The following is a 15758-nucleotide window of genomic DNA, read 5'->3' as shown; positions in this document are numbered from 1 at the left end:
TAATCAAATGAAATACAGCTAATAGGCGATTCCCATCTCCTGGCAGCTGCAGGTCACCTCTGGCTGCCTCCTCTCATGCCCCAGCCAGAGCTCAGCATAGGCAACAGGACTCTCTGCCCTCCTGGAGGCAGGAGCAACAGGACACCTCCGGATCGGTGGATCCAAGTCACAGAACCCACAGAACCCCAAATTTCATGAGAGAAATTGACCTCTCCGTATCTTCAGATCCACCCATCTGGATGGAGAGGGTCTGCCCAGGGCAAACCCCAGCAGTGTGGAGCCAGCGCTCATTTCGGGAGGGTGCCCAGGCCACCCCACTCCACCAGGCTGAGGAGAAGTGACTTGGCAAACAGAAACACACTTTGCACTAGGAACACATCTGGGCAAGGAGGTCTGGAATACCCAGTTCAAATCCAAAGTCTAGAAAAGGTTTCTAGCCAACCGAGGAAAAAAACATTCCAGCATCTCTGAGAAGAAGGGAGGAGATGGAGATGCATCAGCTGCGAGACAAACACTTGACAGAAGAGTGCAACCAGAAGATGTCAACACTGCTTCTGAGGAACAGCATCCGCTACAGACACACAAAGGACATGAGGACAATTAGCTGCATCCAACCTCACCGAGAAAGCGATCCAACAAACAGCATCCAGCTCTTTCAAACAGAAATGGCCACTACAGCTCAGAACCTCCCAAGAAAGCTTTGGCACAGGACACATCACCATCAATTTTGGCACTCGAACAACTATCATATCCAACCCAAAACACTTCCAAGCCCTCAGAACCAATAGCACCATTAACCAGCCCAGAATCCAACCCCTGCCAACAACTGCGTCTCCCACAGAGATAAAGCACCACCTTCTTCCTGGACAGTGTTGACAGTCACTTGCACAAACATGAAACTTAACATGTCGTGGACTAACACTGAAAGCTCTTCTGTGCTAGACAGGAGCCACTGTGACTTCCAGTGAATCCAAGACAGAAATCCGCACAGATAAACACAGAAAAGTCAAATCCCTATAGATGGCTGATGGTGGGAACTCACTAGCTGAGACTAAGTCCTTTATTTAATGGACTAGGGATGTCAGAGAGAGGAAAGAGCCCCGGATCTGGTTTTGCAGAAAATCCTTACGAGGGTTTGTGATGAGACCCAAAAAGTAAATATCTAAATGTGAACTCTACAACCAGCAAAAATACTCTAGTTCAGAGAGGAAAAGAGAAGGAAAGAGGAGGACTTGCTGGAAAGGTCACTCAGGGTTTTAAAAAGAATCATCTAAAGTACTCTATAAAATTTCTCGATGTTGTAATTACCATCAATAACTCATCAGAAACATACTTTTAACTCAATAATGGCTTGCTTGAAAATCCCCAGCACAAAGAAGCTCCCAGGAACAGAGCCCAGTGGGTAAGTCCTGGGGAAGCAGAAGGCACTGAGCTCCAGGAGAGAGGCAGCAACATGCAGAGCCAAGCAGGAGCAGCCTGTGACAGGGACACCTTGGAGAGCCCAGGCAGCAGAGAGGCTGCAGGTGCAGTTTCTGAGCCTTGACACTGACAAAACTCCTGAGACCTTAGAGAAGAAAAATGTGGGGCATCTTTCTGTGCCTGCTGCATCTGCCCCACGGAGCGGTTGCGGTGAGGCTGGGTTGGTGGATCTGAGGATACAAAGCTGATCTTTTCCACGCTGGTGTACACTGGTATGTACTAGTGCCAGGAACAGCTCTGTGCCACTCTTGCACTCTGACTTTGGATAGGGATATCCTGGAGCTAAGCTGGCTAGAAAAGTCCCCGAGACCTGATCTCTGCGTAACTCCCAAACATATCCCTGTTGGTAAAATGATAATCCTCAACTTTTGTCTATTTTAGTGCTGCAAACAATTCTATCACAGTTATGGCTTTCACAAGTAACACAGAAACAAGAACTTCTAACAAAAAGTAATAAGCTGAATAAAGAGATAGGAAAATGACAGTGAATCAGTCTGGAAATTAATTACAGGCATATCTAGCATTATCAGCTACAATATCTCAATTCTGGAAGGCATTAGCTCCAGTGTAAAACAGGACAATCCCAATTTAATTTCTTTTTTTAATTCTGGAAAGAAAAATCTTCTACAGTGACTCAAACTGAGAGATTCAAACAACCTACAAATAACTGGAGTAATCAAACTGCATTTAACTAACGCCGGGTGTTGGCTAAATAATTTCAAAGTTGTTCCACTAGTTGTGCTGTTGGCTTTATACTCACATGTGTGGATTTTGGAAAGGAACTCCAGAAGTATTTAGAGTAAATCTTGCTGTGGACTTGAAAGGTGGATTTGCAAAATTTAACTTCAGCGCTTTGCGTTTACCTGGGAGACAACGAACATAAAGTAAACTTTTTGTCAGCAACAAAATATTGAGAGCATCTGGAAATAAACAGGAAAAAATGACATATTGTAAGAAAAGGAAAATGCATTTCAGAACAACATTAGCAAATCACAGCTCATGTCAGGGACATGGGGATGGAGACACAGAGTCGGCTCACACTCCAAGGTCTTCCCTGGCTCATTCCAAGGCAGTCACCAAAGAGAGGTGTCCAGAGCACCTCCTGGGACAGGTGGAGCACCTGCATCACCTTCCAGGGTTCCAGCAGCCACAGGGCACCTCCTCACCATGGCCCTGGCCATCCTCCATGCACACCCAAGGGGGCAAAGGGGCCTGACCTGCCTGGCACGGCCTGGGCACACCACCAGACCCAGGGGATGGCACTGCAGAGGGAAAGGACACCTTCTATGTAACACCCCAACCAAGGATGGCTGATGGGCGTCCTGACCTGGAGATGGCCAGGCTTGAGGGAGGCCTGTGAGCTCCTTCTGCAAAGTGGGCTGCCAAGCAGAGAGAAAAATTCAGCCCATCCAAAGGGTAACCAGGTGAGGGAAAGCTTTGCTCTGCAGCCAACTGAGAAAGTGTGAGGAAACAAAATAAACAAACAGGACTGTGGGAGGGGTCCTGGTCACTGCACCAGCCACTGGTTCTGTACTTGCCATTGAAGTTGAGATGACCTGCTCAAGCAATAGCAGGATCAGGGTCTACAAAGGCAGCTGTCCCTTCCCAGCACTCCCACTGGGGAGCAGAAGACCCCGTGTTGTCCCCGTTTGCCCACAGGAAACCTGCATTCCTCCCCACCAAAACACCTAAGATGGGGCCTCTTCCAGCCCACCTTCCCAGGAGCCTGGAACTGAACCCCCCTGGCTTCCCACTGCCTGGGTGATACCTTAACCAGTCACTGCTGCTCATCCCAGGAGGCACTGGCCACCCTAAGCTGGTACAACACCTGGACGCCTCCAACAATTTCTTTCACCTGCACCCTAGAGCAGGTGTCATATTCCTCACCATCCCACAACCCCCCTGGGAAAAACCAAAAGGCACCATTCTGCTCTCCAGCATTCCTGTACCTTGCACAAAGAGGTGTTTTGGGTAACTCCAAGACCACAAAAAAAAGAAGAAAAAATAAGTCAAAGCACTTAGAGCAATTTCAGGGCACGAGATATTACAAGGATCAGAGAACCACAGAATCATTGAGGTTGAAAAGGACCAATCATCCCCCCAGCACTGCCAAACCCACCACTAAGCTGTGTCCCCAAGTGCCACATCCACATATCTTTTAAATCACTCCAGGGATGGTGACTCCACTGCCCTGGGCAGCCTGTGCCAGGACCCAACAACCCTTTGGGTGAAGGAATCTTTCCTAATATTTAATCTACACCTCCCCTGGCACAACTTGAGGATGTTTCCTCTTGTCCTATTGCTTGTTACTTGGAAGGAGAGACCCACCTTGCTAATAGAATCACAGAACCTTTGAGGATGGAAAGGACCTTAAAGATCACCATGGCAATATACATCTAAAACCAGCCTAATAAACCCAACACACCTCAGAATTAAGCACTCCCTCAAAAGAAATACACCCACCCTGTAGCCTGGCAGGCCAGGAAAGCCTGTGGCCAGCACCCACCCATACCCAGTCAAGGCTTCTTAACACTTGCCACCCCACACCAGCTCAGCTGGGACCGAGTGACAGCTCAGCTTATTGGGGTGAAGTTCTGCCCTGAGGTGTCACTGCAGGAGCCAGGTGCTGCTGGCACTACCCGAGCTCAGCACATGAAGCCCATGGCACAGCTCCAGTCACTCCTCCTTTGATTTCCACAGAGAGATGACCCCTGTTTCCTCTATCAACCTTTTAAATCACTGGTAGATAACATGTTGCATTTGCTAAAAATCACCAAATTTGCTAGACATAAACGTCACACAAGGAACTTGCAAAAAATCCAACAGCGGGAAATGAATTATCCAATGCTTTGCATGAACCACTTAAAAAACACATCCCCATTTTCTGGTGATGATTCACCAGCAGATTTCCATAAGGTTCCATCAGTGATTCTGGGCCTCTCATCACTAAGGATGGTGGGGAAGAGCAAAGGCAAGGACGCCTGGCCCGGGTGAGGGGTGCTCAGCACAGAGCTCAACACTGCGATGGGCCCTTCCTGAGCGTGGTACCCAAAAAGAAATGGCACAGCATGGACTAGGCTGCAGCACTACAAGGAGAGGATAAAACACTAGTTGTTAAAAATCCTGAGCACACTGCAACAAGGTAACCATGATTGGCTTGCTCCTGTTAAAAGTAGTGATCTCTGATTTGACACAGTTTCAGAATCACAGAATATTCTGAGTTGGAAGGGAGCCACAAGGATCATCAAGTCCAACTCTTAAGTGAACGGCCAGAATAAGGAAAAAGGCCCCTGCTGGTGCTGCAAGCTGGTCTACTTTGGGGTACTTCCCCTCCAGTAGCACCCTCGTATTTTGCTTTGTTGTGTGCAAAAAAAAATAATGAAAGAAATAATGCAGTTCAGCAAATGCAATAATGCCCAAAATACCCATAAACCATCTTGCTTGCCAAACTGACTTCCCAGCATGAGGTTCCACCTTTCAACAATGCATTTTCAAAGCTTTCTTTAATCTTTTCCAAATAAAGATGATTCTTTCCACATGTTTATTACGCATAACTTATTCTTCTGAAAAACACTTAGTTGGGGCCGCAGGGTCCCTCTCCCCAGCTCAGAGAAAAGGCCTGGTATCACTAAGTTCTGCCTGACCTCCATCCCTGCCTCCACTGAGCCATGTAGCATGAGGAATATCTTATTTATGTTACTTACATGCACACAAAGCAAGTCCTCATTTTGTACCAGATGACTGCATCTATACACACAGCACAGTCAGGAGGATAAGCAAGTCTTCTCTCCTGCTTGGACTTGGCCACTCCAAAATCTCCTGGAGTAGGCAGTGCAATGTGGAAGCCAAGGACAGCGAGAGGCAGGCACTGATGGAGCAACAACATGCTGGTTCCAAGAGTGCCAGGTGACAGTAACACTTCACTCTCACTTCAAAGAATCACAGAATCATGGAGTGGTTTGGGTTGAAAAGGACCTTAAAGATCAACTCATTCCAACTTCTGCCATGGGCAGGGACACCTTCCATTTCAGGTTGATCAAAGCCCTGTCCAAGCTAACTCTGAATGACAGGGCATCCACACCTTCCCTGGGCAATCTGTGCCAATGTCTCACCACTGTCATCGTAAGGATCCCTTCCCAGCTGACACTCAGTCCGTTGTCAGCCAGCAGCGCACTCTGTGCCTCGTGGCTGTCCCCTGAGCCAAACGCACAGCTGAGGGAAGGTCTGCAGCACTGAGGAACCAGAGGGGTCCTGACAGGACCCTCTGAGAGTGCAAGACCTGTCACAACACCCCACCATTGCCTGACCGACCTCCCACACCTCTTCTGACTACTTCCCTGAGGGCACCTCCCTTCCCACACACAGCAAAACCAGATGGAGTTCAGAGTGCCAAGGCTCTGGAGGATGCTGACGCTTATCCCTGCACCCTCCCCCTGCGCAGGCACAGGGGTGGTGCTGGGCAGGGACCTGCAGGGAAGGGCCACACAGCCCCTCGCTCACTGCTCCTGTTATGGCACCACAAACCTGCTCTCAGACTAGGTCCAGGGATTTCTTGCATCATTCTTTCAGTATGTTTCATTCACCCACCCAAACCCCAGGCCTCTGTCAAGGGCAACAATGTCATGTCATAAGATTTTCCCTTTCTCACACCAACGCTTATACAGCTCAGGAGAACGCTAGACTTCTAGCTAGCTAGAAGTGGCCCAACATCAAAATTGGCACAATTAACTACAAACTCTGATCAGAAAAATCTCTTCTCACAGCCTGCTCCTATTCTTGCTACTTGCAAACTTTATACACCAAGTTTCCTCCTGTTTTCACACTGAGACAGAATGTTTTTTATCACAGTTAAGCACTGGTCTATTGATTTCTATCTTAGTAGGTTTCTAAGGATAGTTTCAGTTATGTCAATCCACCATCTGGAGCTGGATTTTCTACAAATCCAAAGAATACAGAAGCACAAGCTGTCCCTGGGAAGCAAACAGGATGATTTGCTTTTGCTCAGCTGATGAACATGGAACTTGACCAGGGAGAAATGAACATCCTGAGAAATGCCAGGAATTTCCATCTAGCGCAGATCACATGGAAACACTTACTGGAAGTGAAACAACACACTCAAATGGACCAGAAGTCTGAGGAGAGCCAAAGCAAGCTGTGTTCCCCAGCAGCCTTCCAAAACCCGAGTGCTTCAGCTATGGACTCAAGAGTCTCGAGTTTCACACTAAAAAAGACTTTTGACAACTCCATGTCCTTATTCCTTGCAGACACTCATTCTAACTGGAGGCAAAAGAGCCTCTCTAGACGCAAGAGTTTTGCTGTGATTTTGCTATGCGCAGATTCAATACAGTCCCACCCTGTCCAACTACAACAAAGAGGCCTGGGGCTAATGGTGCTCCTGGAATTCACTAATGCCCGTCATCACCAAGGCTGTGAGACCAAAACTGTCTGAAAATGTGCAGCAGAAATATTCACCTTACATAGATTAAATGTCTTTTAAAGGTTCTGCAAACTTTATACATAATTCTAACCATCAACCACTATGATACCTACTTCTCTGAAAACTTTTACTGTAAAGATTATGTGAGAAGCAATGATTTGAAGGAAACCAAAAATAACTTTAGAATAGATCACTTTTTCACAAATGAGGTTAATCCTCAACACCAGACGTGAAACCATGAAATTCCGTGACTTATGGTCTTCCCAGTTGTGACTCGTGGGTTTGGTCAGCTGCGTGTTAACAGTTATACCAAGTCCAGACATGAAAGCACGATGGTCTGGGCTTTGGCTGAGCTGAAGTGGCAAGGGAAGCACTGACTTTGAGTGAATCTAACCAGGCTTGCATCCTAAATTACGCTGCTCTCTGAGAAGAACAAAGACACCCAAGAATAGCTTTCTGACTGCAAGTAAGTTAAATGTTCTATCCATAAGGACAACAATCCTTATTTCAAATCACCACAGCCTTAAAGCGGTGGTGGTAGTGCTAGTGTCCTCTAAACCATTTTTAAAAGGATGTTGTCATTCTAGCACCAGGCTTATGCGTGAAACAATGGTAAGGGAGTGATGCCTTGTGTCCTGCTACTCCCCAAATGCACATCCCTTGGCATTCCATTAACCACAGACAAAACAGACACCAGGAAAAGCATCTGGGAGCACTGGAAACCCACCTACACAACAGCCCCAGAAGAACTCCAGCTCATAGCAGCACTTGTTCCTTGCTGCACTGGTGAATGGGTGCTACGCCAAGCACAGAATTATTTATGTGCTGCTACCCATCACCAGAACTAATCCAAGCACTTGGCTCTGCAGTTAAGTTCTCATCACTCTTTCTGAGGCCCCTTCACCACCACCACAGCCAACCAGTCTTCACACAACCAGGAACAGCTGCCTAGCAGGTCACGTGCAGGCCAAAAGTATTCTTCCAGAGTTAGATTGGGTACTAATATTTTTACTTCACCTAGGACACCTATGATTTACAGAATCAGAAAATCATCAAGGTTAGAAAAGGCCTCTAAGATCACAAGTCCAATGATCACCGCAGCACCACCACTGAATTCACCACTAAACCATGTCCTCAAGTGCCACAACCACACGTTTCTTGAACACTTCAGGGATGGGGACTCCATCACCTCCCTGGGCAGCCCCTTCCAATGCCTGATAACTCCTTCCATAAAGAATTTTTTCCTAATATCCAATCTAAACCTCCCCTGGCACATTTCCTCTTGTCCTGTCCCTTGTTCCCTGGGAGCAGAGCCCAACCCCCCCCAGCTCCACCCTCCTGTCAGGCAGGTTGTAGAGAGCGAGAAGGTTCCTCCTGAGCCTCCTTTCCTCGAGGCTGAGCCTCCCCAGCTGCTCCTGGTGCTCCAGACCTTTCCTCAGCTCTGTTCCCTGGACACGCTCAAGCCCCTCAAATGTTTTTCTTGCCTGAGGGGCCCAGAACTGTCCCCAGGACTGGAGGTGCCTCAGCAGTGCCCAGCACAGGGGCACTGGGTCCTGCTGGATACTTATTGGAGAAAGCAATCTTAATTTCTTCCTAGAATTTCCTCACTCCTGTTCCTGCCTGCCATACCCTCAATAGCACTGCTGACTATGTTCATGTTACACAGAGCAAAATGCTCCCTTTCCAAGATTTTCGAAACAGTAGCAGTTTAATGGATTTTGTCCAAGGTTTCTGTCTTGCAGGGATACAAACCGATACCTGCCAAAACACCTTCCACCTAGTTCAACTCTGATGTATCAACCTCTTGCTGTCACAGCCTGAGTGCACCTGTCACCGGGCATAGGTGAATATTCTCTCTGGTCCAGATGCTGAAGTCACTCTCCCTTTGTGAAGTGATATTCCAGGAATCAAGTCTGCACTCTAACTTCCTTACTCTAGTATAACCAGGAAAAAACAGAGATACAGCCACAGGACCACAAGCTGTGACAGTAAACAGTAGGAAGGACAATCAGTAGATTTGCAATTAAGTGTGAAACCTTTTTATCTCTCCCTTGTAAAATTAAAACACATCAACAAAAAGACAGAAAACGGGGAGGAAGGGATGATTTGCTTGCATTTGGAAACAGAGCTGGATGCTTGAAGTTATTTTCTTATGAGAAAATTATTGGGTCTGATTTCTTCCAGGGCAACTCCAAGAAAAGCAAGTGCCAACTCTCACCTGCAACAGAAAAAAACCCCCAGTGACACAGATCTCTGCTCTTCCAAGAGCTTTAAATAATCAAACTGTCGTACCTTGTCTGCTAACAAAATGCCTGCTTTGATGTAGAGACAGCAGAGAACATTCACTTGTGTTCAGAGCTGCAGCCCCGCAGCTGCTGATGCCCTGAACGCTCCCAGGATTCCCAGCTGGTTCTCCCTACTCCTGCTAGCACAGCTCTGCCTGCCCACGGACCCTGCCCACCTACCATCCTGCAGTTATATTTCCTTCCTTTCCAGTCTTGCTCGTGGATCTACTCCAATACCAGCACAACTAATTTGAGACTAAAGTAGGTTTCAAGCCTTACCCTCATGATAAATCATTTTTCAAGAAAAAACTAGTCAAATTTTAAAACAAAATCTGAAGAACTTCAGCATATCATGCAGTTCTATTTGAGGAGTCTAGATGAAAGAAGGGGTCTCGGGTTTGAGTTATTATTTTAAGAATTGCAGCTACAGAAATTCACTTTGAAGGCTACAAGTATTTTCAGTGTGTCTGTCTGTTACTGATATTTATTGTCCTTCAATTTATTATACTTCAATTTAGTATAATCCAAGAGTCAGTCTTCAAATCTGAGATGACAATTCTGCACTGCAGGAATGAGCTCATTTTTAGGAATCACCTCATTAGGAAGAGGATTTATCCATAATTCCCCTACAGCCCCAAGTGTGCTTCCACTTAGGGAGTACAAACACCAGAGCAGCCAGGACTCTGGAAGGGTTACTTGCCATTGCCTTCAGGAAACCACTCCGCAGCAAAATATTTGTACTAGACAAGATTTTAGCAGACATCTGGGGGATGTAGTGCCAGGAGGTGGCTTACAGCTGCACCAGCAAACACACACCTCTGCAACTTGGAATGCAGGATTCGTGCTACATCCAACAGCACTTGCAGTAGATCTATAAATACCAACACCATGATGCCTGGCTAAAGTAGGTTAGGCTTAGAGTGCAAGATATTGCAGTCTGATTAAGATTAGTTCCCTCAGACTGGAAACTCCCAGCAGCAAAACCTGAGAATGAAGTCTCTATGCCCTCCAAAATCCACAATTAACCTTCAATATTTATTATCCCTGATGCCACCCTGCACAGAAACACCATTTGTAGGAATAGCATTAAAACTACCCAAGTCTTGGGAGCAGATCAACTGTGGTAAAAGAGCTTCAATCTATGCCTGGGCAAGGGCTGCCTAGGAATGTCCCAGCCCATGCACACAAGGTAGAGCCACGCTTGTGCCAGGCTGTGGGGGCAGTTCCCTGCCCAGAGGGGAGCACAGCACTCAGGTCAGACAGCAGCTTCCACCCCAAACTGGGGTTCAGCTCATTTCTAGCTGGAGAGCAGCATTTAACACATCACTCCCAGTTGCAGCCCAAAGCCAAGAGTGGTGAAACATTGCTGGAGAGAACCTGGAGGGTATGGCTGTCCAGGCAGGAGGTGACTGTATCTGCTCTCACAGTACCACTTCACTCACAAAATATTCCTCAGACCTGTGTTTGAGGCAGCCATGGCATAACTCTGTGGAGCCTGTCATAGAGCAGCTGCCAGAAAGAAAGGGTGACACTGCCCTGGAAAATTTATTGCAAGGTACCTGGAGCCCCTCCTGATGGACAACAATAATAAATTATGCAAAGGGCCGTGCCAGGTACTTTTTCATTATGAAACAACACAGGAACAATTATAAAATATAACGTAGGGAGGAGGGCTGGGGAGGGGGTTGGTTGATTTTATTTTTTTACTTTTTAATTTTTAGGAGCCTGTACTTGGTCTAAAAGCAAGAAAAAAAGTCTGCCTGTGAGGCCTTTGCTTAAGGTCAATGGAAAGGATTTAGTTTCTTTGGATAAAGCAACAAGTATGTTTCCATCATCCCTCTAGATACCTTAGGCCAGACGTGTGGCAATATCAATCACAGCCTGTAGCCCACCAGCTCTCAGAAACACCTTTTATCCAGCCACCAGGAGTCCTACAGTCACAGAATCACAGAATATCCTCATTTGGAAGGGACCCATCAGGACCATCAAATCCAACCCCTGGCCCTGCACAGACACCGCAACAATCCCACCCTGTCCCTGCGAGCGTTGTCCAAACCCTCCTGGAGCTCTGGCAGCCTTGGGGCTGTGCCCACTGCCCTGGGGAGCCTGAGCAGTGCCCAACCACCCTCTGGGGGAAGAGCCTTTTTCTAAGATCCAATCTGACCCTCCCCTTTCACAGCTTCATGGATTGGGAAGAACAGGAATTAGAGGAGCTGGGGGGTGGTTTTTTCCATTTTGAGATTCAATTACTTTGGAGGAAGCAACCAATTCTCTTCACCTCAGCAGTAGTATATCAAGTTCTTTAATTCTGAAGACAAAAGAGGCTACAAGTAAACCCTCCTGAAAGCAAGAAACAGCACTGGGAGTTAGGAATTGCTGTCCAGATGTCCGTAGGGAAGGTCAAGGAAAGCCCTTTGCCACGAAGCCAGGAGGCATCTCCTGACACAGCAGTTTGGGATTTCCCAAGTGCACAGAAAAGAGGTCCACAGGGCACGGACTCACTGATGTCTCAGATGGGATTAGCAGAGCAAACCTGGAGTCATTTAAGCAAAATATTCCTCAAAATGCCAACAGAAATGTGAGGAGTATCTGACTCCTCCTGCACACATCACAGGGGAGGTGTCCAGCCCTTGGCTCACCAGGTTGTCATTTGCTGCCCCTCAGGAAAAAACAAGATGTGAAAGGGACTTTGATCTCTCTGTCCCTGCCTTCCCCCTCCCAGTCCTGCTGTTGCTTCCCATCACTGCAGAACATTTTGCTCCACATCCTCATGGCATGGGAAGTTTCATTTTTGTCTCCCCCCATTAAGTTTGTTAAATCCAGTGGGCATTTTTGAAACCTGCTATCACCTACGTGGAAGACACTGCCCACAAAGTGTTGCTTTTCTGTGAGTGATTTGGGCACAGGATCAGTTAGGCAACACCAGTCCTTAAAGAGCTTGGTCCAGGTGTACTCCCACATTCCCATCTCCCCTTAAAACAAGCCCTTGCAGCCTCTGCGTGACCTGTGCAGGTACCAAAGTGCCACCAGAGGGCAAAGACAGGTCAACTGCTTGGATGGAGCTCGGACAGCACTGCAGGCAGGACAGGACAGAACCTTGCTCATGAGTAGAGGCCCAGGAAACCCAAAATCAGAGAATTACAGAATTGTTTAGGTTGAAAAGGACCTCCAAGATCATGGAGTCCAATCCTTCCCCAGCACTGCCTAGCACACCACTAACCCACGTCCCCAGGTGCCACATCCACCTGCACAGGACAAGCCAACAAGGCAACACCAGCACCACATGCCCAGCCAGGACTCAGCCTCAGGATCATGTCAGGATGACACCACTGCAGTGCTCCCTCCTTGCTCCACCTTGAAGCCACGAGAGCAGTGCATGGAGCACACACAGGTGCCACCACCCCAATGTTGCCACCTCATTTTACCATTAAGCCACATGCAGCACACATGCATATTTAGGAAAAGGGATCAAATTATTTAAAAGCAACAACCAGTCCAAGTGGGCAGGGGAAGGCAGAGGGGAACATCTCAGAAACCCTTCAGAGGGGAATAACTAGAAAGGTTAAGCAGAGAAAGTGTGTGTGACAATGTCGAAGTTGCACAATGTCCAATTTTGGAATCAACTTGTGCTACAGTGAGGAGACTTGTACTTGAGCAAGCTTTTAACAGGCCCCAGACTCCTCTGGGCAGGGGTGACACTCCGACCCCAGCACTGGGCTGCTTCTCACCCAACCACTCTTCCCACAAGACATAATCCTCTGCACAATGCAAGCACAGCAGATCTCCATGGCTGGACCCAAAACTTTGCACTATATGCTTTTTTTTCCAAATACTACCAACCTGACATCTATGTGTAGTTAAAAATACACCAAACCAATTTTTCAAGTTAGGATCTGCTTCACATAAGCTGGTTTGTTGCTTGTGAGCACCCAGGTGTGCCGTTCTCCCAACCATTTGATCACTACCTTCACCAACCTAGAGAGGAGCTAAGCCCTTCTAAAAATCTGGTCTCAGCTGCTAGGTTCTTTCTGCACTGTTACACTGGGAAAGATTTTTATTTGGATCTTAAGAACACCTAGAAACTTGTGGTCCCAACAAGCATTTTTGCTTAGTCCTGCTGAATTATAACAGAGGTGTATACAGTTGCTAAGCAAGACATCAAAACACAAGTCTACAGTGCATATAAACCTTTCAGTTCTCTTTGAAAGTACTGTACTTTTTTAAGTCCTTCAGAGAACTTCTAGACACTAAATACAAAGCAATTTTATGCTAAGCTTAAAAAGCGTTATCTCTAGAAAGGCAAGGATGTATTTTTGTACTTCTCCAACATGGATTTCAGAAAAAGATGTTCTAATTCCAAAAGTAACGGCTAGATCCAAAGACAAAGAGTGTAAGAACAGCTGCAGTGGTCCTTCTAGCGGTCTTGCACTCACCCACAGCACCGAGAAGATGCCAGTGAAGAGAGCGATAACCAACCCCACAACATCCTTCCTTCAGATATTCTTTTATCCTCTAACCACTCCTCTGCCAGCCCTGGTATCCCTGTATTTAATAACTGTTGCTGGGTTTCACTTCCCTGACCATATCCCATTCTCTGGTCTCCTTGTGAGCTCCAGACTCCATCATGCCGGGCCAGCAGGAGCTCACACAACTCAACCCAGCACTTGGCTGGAGCCCCGGGGCTCGAAGGCAGGTCTGGCAACACAAACCCAACCCAGCAGCTCAGCCACAGGTGCAGGCTGTCAGAAGAGACAGGACCTGCCACCCACGCCCAGTGCCCTGTCACCACCCACCCTCTCCTCCTGTCACACGGGACCTGCCCTGGCACTTGCACTTGAGACACAACCTGAGTTTGTTGAACCTGCAGGACCCCGTCCAGCACAGCAGCAGCACGGACCTGGCCATGGCTGGGTCAGGGCGCTCCCATCGGATCCACACACGCTCCCTCCCTGTCTGCAGGACAGCAGATCCTTGATGCCGCAATGGACAGATGTGACCCAGCCCTGGGGGTGGGTTGCCCCACATGCCTCCACCATGGCCACAAGTGCCCTGCCCTGCTGCCACATCACAGCTTGTCTCCCAGCACTGGAATTACTCTGCTTTCCAAGGAATTGGAGAAGGAAAACCAAAGAAAAATTCACACTGCAAGGAATAAAAAAAGTTAAAAAATCTAAAAAAATTTAAACCAATTTTGGTTTATTTCCATTGCTTTGTTCAAACCTCCTCTTGTGCTGAAATCCAGCAGAAACAGCCAAAGGCATCTCTAAGTTCAGTTATTTCTCAGCACCAAAATAACACATTTAATAAGCACTCAGAGGCTTTGCTGAACATCACACCACAGCTCTGTGAACACCAGCTTTTGGACTGATGATTTTTTTACCAAAAAAAAAAGTCTTGTGCACTCATAAAAATTCTGGCTTTGCAGTGTCTTGTGAAGCATTCAATACGAATTAGCAATATGCTGTAGCGGGATGAGCATCGGAAGGAGCTCGCGATTCCCAATACCAAGACATGCCAGGCATTGTGTAATGGTGTTTCCAACAGAATTTGCAGATTTAATAGCCTGGCAGCATCGAACCCTCTTCAGAAAGACACATGGTGATGGCACTCTTGCCCAACATTGTCATTGAACTGACAAAACATCTGGAATGCCAGGAATGAGCCGCTGCTCTGCAGCTGTGCTGGAAAGACTGATGGCAGCAGGTACCACACCAGCTGAAGGGTGGAGTCAACCAGGGACTTGGGCACAGCACTGCTGCCGTCAGGAGCTTGTCAGAGTGCTGAAACTGCCTCCAACAGCCAACAGCTGACTGACCTCATCATTGCTGTGGATATTTACCCACATGGCAGAAATCTTCAGGTTCTTGTTAGCAAAGATAATACAGATTGAAGTGTTACAACATCTACATTTCTTCCTGAAAGAAATGGATAGATGGACACACTGACTCCAAAACAACAGACAAGGGATCTGCAGCAATGAACAACAGATTGTGGCTTTGGTACATCAGCTGTTGCAACTCTAAACAAAAAATTTGTATCCTGTCAGTGCAGGGAGAATGGATCTAAGACAACATAAAAAAATTATACCTAAAGATCCTAATACAGCCATTCCTAATGCAAGCAAACACGGTGCAAAAAGTGAGAGTATAGAGAAATAAGCAGCTGCAATCATGTTACCTGCAGAGCAGGAAGCTGAGGGTTTTGTGGTTTTCCTTTTCTTTGTGGTTCCAGATAAGTAAAACCCCAGTGTTCCCAGCCAGGATAAACCCAAGCCTCTGCAGAGCTTGGCTCCAGCACATGGATCACGGTCAGGAGGTGAAACTTCTGTGGAGAGCTCTGGTCTCCTTCCACCACCCAGCTCAAAGCATTCTGCTCGCCCAAAGGACACACAAACTCATTCCTTCCCCAGTACAGGAACTCCAACGACAACACGTTACCTTTTTATTGCTACACTTTTTATACCGAAAAAAGTGCTTTTTAATACATATTTATCCTGCAGCACTATTTGCAGGCCCTGACTTGAGGATTGGAGTCTCACTGTAATGTCACACTGAAGG

General features: G+C 47.2%; 1 protein-coding gene across 2 annotated transcripts in view; it reads right to left on the bottom strand.

Annotated features, from left to right (window-relative positions):
- MAP2K4 (mitogen-activated protein kinase kinase 4) overlaps window positions 1–15758 on the bottom strand; it is a 94436-nt gene that overhangs the window by 58837 nt on the left and 19841 nt on the right. For both annotated transcript variants that reach the window (XM_039384053.1, XM_039384054.1), the window contains exon 2: window positions 2240–2342. In XM_039384053.1, coding sequence (XP_039239987.1) covers window positions 2240–2342 — 103 coding nt within the window. The remainder of the gene's footprint in view (window positions 1–2239; window positions 2343–15758) is intronic.

This window comes from Pipra filicauda, unplaced genomic scaffold (genome assembly GCF_003945595.2).
Source record: "Pipra filicauda isolate LSUMZ 115617 unplaced genomic scaffold, ASM394559v2 scaffold337_size785800_pilon, whole genome shotgun sequence".
Lineage (NCBI taxonomy): Eukaryota > Metazoa > Chordata > Aves > Passeriformes > Pipridae > Pipra > Pipra filicauda.
This window is presented reverse-complemented; position numbering and strand designations above follow the sequence as displayed.